This window comes from Protopterus annectens, chromosome 10.part0, assembly GCF_019279795.1.
Source record: "Protopterus annectens isolate FY-2018-M chromosome 10.part0, PAN1.0, whole genome shotgun sequence".
NCBI lineage: Eukaryota > Metazoa > Chordata > Ceratodontiformes > Protopteridae > Protopterus > Protopterus annectens.
Window position 1 is genome coordinate 1,426,805,417 of NC_056744.1, and position 12,151 is coordinate 1,426,817,567.

General features: G+C 40.0%; 1 protein-coding gene across 1 annotated transcript in view; it reads right to left on the reverse strand.

Annotated features, from left to right (window-relative positions):
• KIF14 (kinesin family member 14) overlaps positions 1–12,151 on the reverse strand; it is a 2,369,812-nt gene that overhangs the window by 98,398 nt on the left and 2,259,263 nt on the right. Inside the window, exon 27 of the mRNA XM_044086046.1 lies at positions 559–681. Coding sequence (XP_043941981.1) covers positions 559–681 — 123 coding nt within the window. The remainder of the gene's footprint in view (positions 1–558; positions 682–12,151) is intronic.

A 12,151-nucleotide genomic window follows, 5' to 3' on the forward strand; every position in this document is an offset into this window, starting at 1 on the left:
CTGAGTTATTTTCTAATACCACAGAGTTGGCTGCAGAAGCCCTAATCAATGACACAGAAATGAGAGTCAGAGGTTACTGACAATACAGAAACCCATCGGGTGGTAATACTTTTAAATTTGCATGCTCACTCACACGGACAGTTGTATATTCTCAAATATTAACAGACAAAATCATACAGATAATACAAACTAGAAAACTAATATATACAGGCAGGCTAAACTACATGATGATAGTTGTACAGGACCACAACAAAAAGAGATATCGAGCTGATCACATGAGCTAATGTACTATTAAAAAAACATAATGATGACTGCAAAACAATTACTGGCAAGAAAGTGTCATGACCATGATAACTATTTTTGCAAATTTCTGTGCTGACATTTTATTAATATGTAGTGGTAATATTCCACACAACAGGGGATGATCATGCTTCAGAATGTTGAACAAAAACTGTATATTAAGGTTAAATATCCTGTGAGCACTATTTTTACACAGATACCATTAAAGATTAATGCAACAGATTTTACACAGAAGTTTTATGTAATACAAATACACACCTCACACTCTGAGTCAACTGTTGGAATGTCCTCTTGGATCATCTTTGCCCTTTTAAAGCCACTGGCCAATATGGTCTTTAATCCATTGCCTAGTCCATCATAAAAAGCAGATGAGAAGTTCCTCTGAAACCAACATACAGAGCAATGTATACGTTAATAAAATTAATTCTACCACCGATGAATCACTACTTCTGTAACAAATATAGTACATTTAATTGCACTCTTCAGGAACAACCTACAGGTCAATAAAATCAGTTCTACTACCTTTAAACATCTGTTTTATTGTCTTCTAGGAAAAGATCATACTGTTTGTAAGACACGAAAGAGGAACAACATTAATAACAACTCTTCTACCTTAAACAATTATAATACCTTTGAATAACTGCTTTGTTGCTTTCTTTTAAAAAGATCATACTGTTTGTAAGGCATGAATGAAGAACAGCATTAATAATTCTCAAATTATGCTACTTTAAATTTTGATAATCACACAGGCAAAATAAGAGTGAAGGCCCTTTTTCACTCTTATAACACTGCAGGATACAGATATTTACCATAACAGTAGATCTTCGACAATAGGTCACTGTATAACACTTGTGATTGACCACCATTTGCGCCCTTTTTTCCAGCCTGATTTTTTCATTGGTGGTTCAGTTCACTGCTGTAACAAATACAGCTTTTACAACAATGAAGTTACTAATGGTGGAATAAGCCTGTCACAAATATCCTATATTGTTGTTCTCACTTATTCTGTTCAGGGGATGCCTGCAGTAGACAAAATCTAGTGCAAACCACTATTTGTAAAATATGGTGAATAAAAACTACAAAACACTTTGCAACTTACATAAACAATTACACAATAGATCTCGACAAGCTATAATATAAGAAAATGTAAAATAGTACAAAATTTAACAGAAAGGGGGCAAAATTTTTGTTACAGTGACTACTTTATTTTTTATTTCATTGTTAATCTCACCTCAAAGATAAAAAATGTATGTATAATGATATAACTGTGTGATTGATGTATACCTCTTTCACCTGCAGGACTTAGATGTAGGCTCAAATCAGCTGAGCACCCAGACTTTACCTGACCTCCAATTCTTCCCCACAATCTAATAATGATTTGCACTTTTCTTGAGCCTCCAAGACCAAAGATGTTATGGCTAGCAAGTGGCAAAACATGGCTGTGAAAGTAAATTTACCATAATACATGATGTTCATATGATCATTGCTGCAGTACCCTATGCTATATAGGTCCTTGCATAGGCTATAACAGCTGACCAGCTTCCAGAGCTGCAGGACACCTTCCATACTTCCAAACCAGTTGTCAGCTTGAGTTGAGCTGACTAAAAAAGACAGGTTTAGGTGCCAAGCCCTTCAGAATTTTCATGCTACACAGAGAGGGAGGCTGAGACCTGAAAGGACAATGCTAGGAACAAAAAAGTTCACATCCTGACATAAACAATGCACAAAAAACAAGAGGGAGGGAGGGAGGGAGGGACCGGCTACTGCAGCAGTGATCATTTGAACCTCTACTGTTATGGTAAGTTCAATTACCCAGCTGCTCTATTTTCTTCATCTTAATCACTGCTGCAGTAGCCCTAAGCTAAGCTATATGGGTAGATTACTATAGCTTAACAATTTTGGGATGTGGAAGGGGAAAGATCCAGCAGTCCCTGGAAAATGTCCCTAGTAACAAAGCCTGATATACACTTAGAAAAGGAATCAAGCTTGTAATGCCTTGCAAAAGTATGTACAGAGGACCAAGTTGCTACTTCCAGATTACTTCTAGAATTCAGCCCTTTCCAAAAAGCCATAGAGGAAGCCACTGTCCTCCTATAGTCAACCTTGACATTGCCTTGGATAATTTTGCTGTAGTGAGTACAACAAAAGGTAACAGCCTTAGACAACCATCTGGAAATAGTATGTATTGACACATGTTGTCCCTTCTTAGCTTCACAAGAAATGAACAACAGATCTGAAAGATCTGAAATATTTAGTTCGTCAGGATAGTATTTGAGTTGTCGGTGGACACCCAAGGTTTGAAAGATAAGGAACTTTGATGCTCAGACCAATGAGACTTCAGATACCATTGTATCTTTCTTATGTGGAGTCTTGCCAGGGTTATCATGAGGATCGCACACACACCATGAGACCCAAAATCCTAAGGTATTCACTTGCAGTGACCAAAGTCTGAGTGAAAAACTATAGAAATAGATCTATTTTTTCCTGTGGAAGAAAAGTTCTCTGACCAGAGGTGTCCAGTTGATACCCCAAGAACACAATCCCTTGGGAAGGAGCCAAAAAAAGACTTCTGAATGTTCTCTTGGAATCCCTTGTGTAAGACATCTCTCACCCAAGTGAGAAAATCCTGACACTTTGAAAAAAACTCTGCAAAGATAAGCAAGCCATCCCAATATAGAAAAAGAAAATTAATACCCCATAGCCTGCAACAAGCTATAACTGGACCTAAACACTTTGTGAACATGCTTCATGCAAAGGATAGTCTAAAGGGTTTGTTTGTGTCTTTCGGCTTTTCCCGGTTAGGGCTCGCCACAGCGGAACTCCAGTCCGCTAATGATTGGTAGTTGATTTTTACGTGCCGAGTTACCAGCCCTGATGCACAACCTTCAACGAAGGTACGCCCATTCACGCATGTCTCCACGCATAAGACGCTCTAGCTGAGAATCGAACCGGACAGCGTCTTACTGTGAGGCGACAACGCTACCGCAGCACCACCACCACGGATAAAGCAGAGAATTAATGTGATCCAGACACAAAACTTTGAGAAACATCTGCAGTCTGGATGAAAAGGAATGTGATAAGCATCTTTTAAATGCAGTGTTATCAGGAAACTTGAATGAGGAAGAAGAGGTGACATATTGTGAAGTGACATCATTCTGAAGTTAGGCACCATCAAGGACAGGTCTAAGTAAGAACGATCTAGAATTGATCTCCAGGCATTTGCTTTGTTTGGCACTAAAAACATCCTTGAAGAAAAACCTTTCCCAACTTGGGAAGGAGGAACTAGTTCTACCATTCCCTATAAAGCATGTATAGAAGAACAAGTGGAAATAAGAGTCTGGCCTGGTGGATGAGGAATAACCCCCTGGGCAAAGAGATGAATATCCTCTCACTACCACCTATAACCTTGATAAATGATCTTCTGAACCCATTTGTCTGAAACTGTTGCCAAAGACAGCAGTGGAGATTCAGACTTTCTGGAAGAGAAAATGGACTGCCAGGATGGGAGGAGGGAACAAGGTCCCTTAAATAGTCAAACTGACTAATTGGACTGTCCTTGGTTTGTGTGTGTGTGTGTGGGGGGGGGGGGTCCTAAATTCTTTTTGGAACACTTTGCTATTTTTCAAAAATTGGTTGAAAAGTTAGAGAGTCCCTTAGAAATTTTCAAAAAGGAGGGCAGAAAAATCTCAGATTCCCTAATTTAACTTACCCTTTTCATCACACTTTTTGATAACCTCTGTAGTAATGGAACCAAAAGTGAATCTTTATCCAAAGGAGAAAATAAAGTCTATGCAAGGTTCTGAAAATGCAGCCAAGCAAACCTTCTCAAAACAGTACCAGAGGCCATAGCCCTGGAAGAATTATCAACTGAGTTATACACAAGACTGTAAAAACAGAGAACATTCACTAGTACAATAAAAGAAACCAAATCATTTAAAGCAGATTTCTCCTCATAAGAAGAAACTGCAGACCAAACATCCCTCTTATTTCCAGAATCAGTAAGAATAAATATTAACATGTGAGCCTGACAATTCAAAATTCTGAAAATCAAAGTTGCAGAAGCACACAATATTTTCCTGTATCCATCAATAATCTTCCCATCTTTATCAGAAAGAGTAGGATAGGTATTAACTAACTGATTAGAAGCAGTAGCACTTGGGAAGAGTATATAAAAATGTAGAAAGACTGAGGAACATTCTGTCTTTTTAGGGGCAGCTGGTTGGCTATCAGGAAAATGACAGGCAGTCACACACACACACGCATGCGCACACACACACACGCACATGCACACACACGCACACATCCTCCAAAGCTGACAGAACTGGAGGAATTGATGAAGGTTCACGAAATTCGTTCTATAACAGCTCATAAAATTTTCTAAGGGACTGAAAGCCTCAGTGTACTCCAAATGAAAAGTCATACATTCTGGAAATAGTCTCAAAGACAGAGGAAGCCCAAAGGGAGAATCAGAAACTGAGTCAGTCAGAAAACTGAGGAGAAAACCTGTATTTGTCCATTTCTCTTCCTGTCCAAATTCAAAATCTTGAATTATTCAGGAAAAGAGGCATCCTTCTTCCTTTCACCAAAAAGCAATAAAAAGGAAGAATCAAAAGCCTAAATAAAATCCTGAGCCAGACCCAGTAAACTACACTTGTCAAGGAAATTTGAGGAGGAACTACATTTTTAATTTTCTGTTTCTTATTTTGCAGAAAAAATGGGGCCACCAGTGTTAAAATGGCAGCAGCAGCTTCCCCAGGGATAGGCTGAACATTCTGACAAAACAGGGAAACCTTCCCTGTTCCCACTCCCAGGACTGTCAAGACTGGCTGTCTTGCCTACTGAGGAGACCCCAACAGCCACAGAAGACTAGGCTAACCCCCCCAGTCCTAGTCGCTGTAGGTGCTACACCAGATGGATCAAGGGTAAAAGATGAGTGGTCTGAGGTAAAACAAATGGCCACAGCAGAGTCACGACCTACAGCTGAAGCAATTTTCTAGCCTGCTGTGGTGGCAAAGGCTGTTTGCTTAAATTTTTTCTTTTTTTGGCTGGAAGCAGGACTGACCGTGGGACGAACAAGTTCTAAGGTCAAGCTGAAAATGGTGCCTCTTTCCCAGATGAAAACAAGCAGCAAAGGCTGTTGTGTAATGTCTTTAAAAGTCACTTTTTTTCACTGAAAAACACAGTAAAATGCACTTAAAATATTTAGCCAGCCCCCAAAGTAAAATAAACACAATTTCTCCACAGAAAAATGGTTTTCAATTACTTTAAAAATGTTTTAAACTGACAGGTATAACCAGTAATGTAACAGTCAATTAAAACACAAACTCCTATCTTTAAAATAACTTTTCTGAACAGTAAAGTATTACTAAACAAATGTGTATATTCTTCTTCTTTTAAATGGAAGGTTTCACCCCAAAGGGAATTTATCTGACCCACAAAGGAACAGCACAAGCTGACTATCCATCCTCAAAATCTTCATTGGAATGTACTCTCTGCTGGCAGGAAAGCTCTGAAGAGCCTAGCAGCCAAACCTGTCTCATTAGTCAGCTCAGCTTGAGCTGACTAAGAGTTTGGGCTCATGGAAGGTGCCTTGAAACTTTAGAAACTGGCCGGTTGTTATATCCTACGCAGGATATAGCCCATATAGCTTAGCCTACTGCAGCACTGATCAAAATGAAGACAATTTATTAATATACATTTTCATGTACCTATATACTCCTAAGTAATCCTCCCTCATGCCTCCATTCCCTGGCATTTGTTAGTGGGTATGGTGAACAGCTGAAGACAATGGGCATTGATCATCCAGATCTACTGTTATGATAAGTAACTTTTGTGTCTGAAATGATCATGTCCTTCTTCTTCAATTTTAGTACACAATTCCTCGTTGTTCCTCCTAGGTGGTATCATGAAAGGATCCCATTGATGACAGAAGAAAGGAAGGCAGACCTAAACCTTGAAAAGTATGAGCAGAAGAACAAGTCACATTTACAGAAATTTTATCCAATGATTCATTCTTGAAGAAGGCCTGTAAACAGATAACTTTAACTCAGTTTGCTGTTCATTTGGTGTAAAAAGATTTGTTGCACATCTCATTGCAGAAGTTTATACAGTCAGATAACCACATAGACAAAATTATTTTAGAAATTTAAACTGCAAATTATGGGGAGCATAAAAGACATAAAACTGAAGTGATTTTGTCACTGGTTCTGATCAAATAAAAGAACAGCTGCCTATGAATATCCACTGTGTGGAAAATGTTGTGGGAAATTCTTGCTGAAGTGATAGTCACTAAAAAGAAGTTATGTACTCACCATAACGCTCCAGCTGAGTAGTTCTAGTTCATTTGTCTTCAACCCGTGGGTCCTCAGATCCACTTCGGATCCGACACGGCCACATTTTCCAGCTATGGCTACGAGCTCCAAGCACCTCCCCTTACCCATAATGCCCCCTGTCTCCCTTCAGATTGAGTTTACTGCCAAACAAGAAACAGACACCCGACCCAATAACACCTTATCTACAAAAAATAACCAACAGATACAACCTTAGTCTAGGCAAAGCCAAGGATCCCAACAGTAACAATCTGAAGACTTATCATATCCTGAAGATAAGGTCAGGGGGAAGGAAGGAGGGACGCTTAAAGACAAATGAAGTAGAACTCAGATGGAACGTTATGGTGAGTACATAACTTCTTTATCTGAAGTAGTTTACTTCGTTTGCTCTTCAACCTGTGGGACAGAGTCCCTAGCTACCTAACTCTTGGGTGGCCCTTATGGAAAGATGTTCTGGAGCACCGCAGAGCTGAAGGATGCTCTACTCCTAGAGACAATGTCTAATTTGTAATGCGAGATAAAGGTATGAGATGAGGCCCAAGTGGCAGCTGAACAAATGTCATCCAAAGAAACTCTAGACCAAATGGCCGCTGATGTAGCCATAGATCAGGTTGAATGAACCTTCACTTTTCCTGGTAGAGGCAGACCCCTCTCTGAATAAGCTCAGCCAATGCATTGTGAAATCCAGTGAGCAATTGTCACTTTTGAGTCTGGTTTACCAAAGAAGGGCTTGGCATAAGACACAAAAGGTTGGTCACACTTGCGGAAAGGTTTGGTCCTGTGGAGGTAAAACCTTAATTGTCTATGTACATCCAGTAAATGCAATTTATATTCCCCCTTGTTTTGGTAGTTAGGAAAAAAGACTGGTAAGTTTATAGTCTGGTTAAGATTGGCTTCCGATGCTACCTTGGGAAGAAAAGAAGGGTTAGTGCGAAGCGACACCGTGTCTTTATGAAACATCATGTAGGGCAGTTTGATTGAAAGAGCCTGAAGCTCTGACATTCTTTTGGCGGAGGTAATGGTGACCAAGAAAGCAGTTTTCCATGTCAAAAACTGCAAATCTACTGAAGCCGCAAGCTCAAAAGGGCAAGAAACTAACTCCTGCAACAACAAAGTAAGGTCTCACGGATCCTTTACGGGGAGGGGTCTAAGAAGAAAAAAAGAAGTTATGCACTCACCATAACGTTCCATCTGAGTACTTCTACTTCATTTGTCTTCAACCTGTGGGTACCAGATTCGTATTGGATCCGAGCTGGCAACTGCACTAGCATCTGCTCTGAGCTCCAAGCTCCTCCCCTTACCCATAATACACCACCACTACCTTCCATCCCCCAGACTGAGTTTACTGCACCTTACACTGAACAACCCAACCTCAAAAAACATCCTTACACACCTAAAACCAGCTATAATGCTGTCCATATGGTAAGGTCAGAAGGAAGGAGGGAGGGAGGGATGGTTGAAGACAAATGAAGTAGAACTAATCAGATGGAATGTTATGGTGAGTACATAACTTCTTTATCTGAAGTAGTTTACTTCATTTGATCATCAACCTATGGGACAGAGTTCCCTGCTACTAAAATACCTGGGAGGCCTCACGAAGTACATTCTGGAGCACCGCGGAACCAAAGGATGCGCTCCTTCTAGAAATCAAATCCAATTTATAGTGAAAAATAAAGGTATGAGATGAGGTCCAAGTAGCCGCAGAACAAATGTCGTCTAATGATACTCTCGACCAAAAGACCGCAGAAGTAGCCATGGACCTAGTCGAGTGAGCTTTCACCTGACCCGGAGGAGACAAACTTTTATCCTTGTAAATCTGAAGGATACATAGGGAGATCCACCTAGCAGTGGTAACCTTGGAGATAGGTTTAGCCAAAAAAGGTTTAAAAAAGGACACAAACAACTGGTCAGATTTGCGAAAGGTTTTGGTCCTGTGTAAATAGAACCATAACTGTCTATGAACATCCAACAAGTGCAACTTGTACTCCATTTTGTTTGCAAAATTTGGAAAGAAAACAGGTAAATTGATAATTTGTTTGATGTTAACCTCCGATGCTACTTTTGGGAGAAAAGAAGGATTGATGCAAAAAGAAACCCTGTCCTTATGGAAAATCTTGACAGACAACACTTGCAGTTCTGAAACCCTCCTAGCAGAGGTGATAACCACTAGAAATGCTGTTTTCCAAGACAAAAACTTAAGATCCGTGGGTGCTGCAGGTTCAAATGGCAGAGCGACCAATGCTTGAAGTACCATAGTAAGGTCCCACAGGGGAATGGGATCTTTGACCAGAGGACGCAAGAGGAAGTTACCTTTGATAAAAGCTTTACACAATCTGGAAGAGGCTAAAGAAGCAGAATTCTCGCCCACATGAAAATGAGAAATGGCAGCTAGTTGAACCTTGATCATAGATGAGCTAGCCCCTTGTTGAAATATATTTGCCAGAAAATCAAGAATAGCCAGAAAAGGAGCCATGAAAGGATCTAAACTCCTTTGAGAAGCCCAAAAGGAAAAACGCTTCCATTTACTATGACAAACCTTCTTGGTGGACGACTTATGAGCTGCCCCCAGAATAGAGCTGACCGAATAAGACAATCCAGGAGTCCTAACAATTAAGGGAACTGGAGCAGCCAAGCTGTGAGCCTCAGACTATCCAGATTTGGATGAGGGAACCTCGAGGGGTGTGAAATGAGATCCTGAATGGGAATCCAAAATCCAAGCCGGTGCTAGAAGATGAGACCAAAGGAAGGGAAACCATACCTGGCGAGGCCAAAATGGGGGAGTGAGGGTCACTTTGCTCTCCAGTCGACAAGCTTTCTGTAGAAACTTCGGAATATGGGGTACAGGAGGATAAGGATAAAGAAAATCGGGAGGCCAAGCATGGACTAGAGAGTCTCTGTGGGGCTACCCCGGTGAGGGGTTCAGAGCAAAAAACTCACTGCACTTCGCGTTAGAAGGAGATGTGAAAAGATCGCAGCAAGGCTGAACCCACTCTAGAAATGATTCAGAGACCTCTTGTAAGGCATCGGAATAGTCCGGCTTATTCTGTCCGCTAGAATGTTGGACCATCCTGGAATATGCGTTGCTATCATACCGGTGGAGATCGCCCATTCCCAAACTCTCATAGCCTTGCGACAAAGGGGGTACGTTCTGGTCCCTCCCTGTTTGTTGACATACCAGACCACTGACATGTTCTCTGACTGGATTGCAATGGTTCCCAGAGGTAGAAAGGCATGAAGGGCTTGCAACGGTAAAAGGAGCGCCCTCATCTCCAGAATGTTTATACGCAAACTGATCTTGATTGGGGATCACATGCCTTGGACTGTCCTTCCCAAACAATGCCCCCCCATCCTAGTTGGGAGGCTTCCTTGGTCACTGTGGCTTGGTCAGGAGCTGGAACAAAAGGTCTTCCTTCCAAAATTTCTGAAAATTGCATCCACCAAAGACGGGGCGACATGCAGACTCAGCTGAGGTGTATTGGGTGTGACAACAGAAGGTCCAACAGGGACCATTGCACTACTAGAGTCCACTGTAGTACTTGCATATGTAATCGAGCACACGGAAGAAGTGTTATGGCTGCTGTCATAGAACCTAAGGCCCTCAAGACCGGTTCTGCTGAGGGAAGGTGAGAACGGTAAATGAAGGTGACATGCATCCTTAGGTTTCAAACTCTCTCCGTGGTCAGGAAAATTTTTGTCTGTAGCATGTCTATCCGTGCCCCTATGTATTCTATCACCTGGACAGGATTTAGAAGGTGTAAAAAACAAAACCAAAGTCTAAAAACACCCAGAAGAAGATTAAACAACTTATAAAACAAAAATATCCAGGCTGTAATCCAAACAAGGGTTGATTTTCCTATATGACAAGTTTATTAAGCGCTTTAGGCTATGCACAGCGTAGCCTTCATCAGAATACATTACAAAACACATACTGCTTCATTAAATAGAGTTCATTGACCAATCACAAACATAAAACAATTAATTAGTAAATCAACTCACACTTCACTACTGATTGACTCTTAAAAACATATTATAGGTTTATATTCCACACAAAAACTATAACCAATTCATCACTGAAAACATGTTCTATTTAAAAAAAAATTAAAAAATCATCACTAATTTTTATTTATTTCTTATTTATTTTTTCCTGCAAAACTGGGACAATGGAAATACTTTCATTTAGACCTGGGGAAACATTGCTGCTGTTCTGAGTTGCCATTGTGTTTCGTTTTTCTTTAGTGCATTTTTCCAGTCTCCCCCTCTTGGATTTAATTTCACCTGTTCCACAATTCCAAATGAAAATGTTGTAAAGGATGCACATGATAAAGAGTGTTTGTATAGTGCACTTGTTGTTTTTTTATTTTTAACATCATTGATGTGCTCATACATCCTGCTTTTAAGTGCCCGCTCTGTTTTTCCTAAATAGAATGCTGTGCATGAATTGCACAGAGCTATATACACAACACCTTTGGTCAAACAATTCCCATTTACAAAAACTACCTTGCTTTTCTACCTGCTGTGTAAGACAACAGATTGCTCTTTGTGTATATAACAACATTGTTTACACATTCCATATGGTCTAGTACCTCTACTGTTCATCATTCTGGATTCTGTCTTACATTCAAGGAGACTCTTAATATTGTGCCCTGTCTTATTAACAAATCTAGGACCCTCTCCCAGCTTTTTGCATATTTCTTGGTTGGTTTTAAAAATTGTCCAGTTCTTATTGATGATCTCCCTTAATTCCTTAGTTGTGGAATTATATTCTAATATACCAGCCCTTTTATATTTGTCATTTTCCTTACTCTTTTCCATATTATTGTTTTGTAGTCCTACCCCTAATAAAGGCAGATAATCAATACCCCACTTATGTTGTACTTCTGAAACAATTTCCTCAACCAACTGTTTGGGGTACCCTCTCTCTTCAAACATGCACACTGTAGTTTGCTTAATTCACCTTGTAAATTCGTCATAATGGGAAGTCATTGTTGCAACCCTCACTGCCTGTCCCTTCACTATACTTCTTTTTTGAGCAGTAGGGTGGTTGCTCCCATAATGTAAATACGTATTACAAAATGTTGGTTTCCTATATATACGTGATCGGAATCCACCCATATCATTGATGATTTGTACATCCAAATAATTAATACTAGTGAAATCATAGTTAAAGGTATACTCTAAAAAGTCAGTGGTTTCACCTACATATTTCATAACGTCAGAAATCTCTTATTCAGTACCCTTGCACAGGACAAATATATCATCCAAAAACCTGGAATATAACTGTATTTTGTCCCAGTAGGGGCTGTTGAATATATGGTAAGATTCCCATCCCAGGAGTACTATATTGGCGTAGACAGGGGCACAAGCTGCCCCCATTGCTACACCACTAATCTGCTGATAATATTCCCCCTCAAAGAAAATGAAGTTGTTATCTAGAATCAAACTCATAATTTCATAGATGAAGATAATCTTACTATGCTCTAACTTAGAAAAATTAAATAGAGCTTCTTCAAAACATTCCAAGC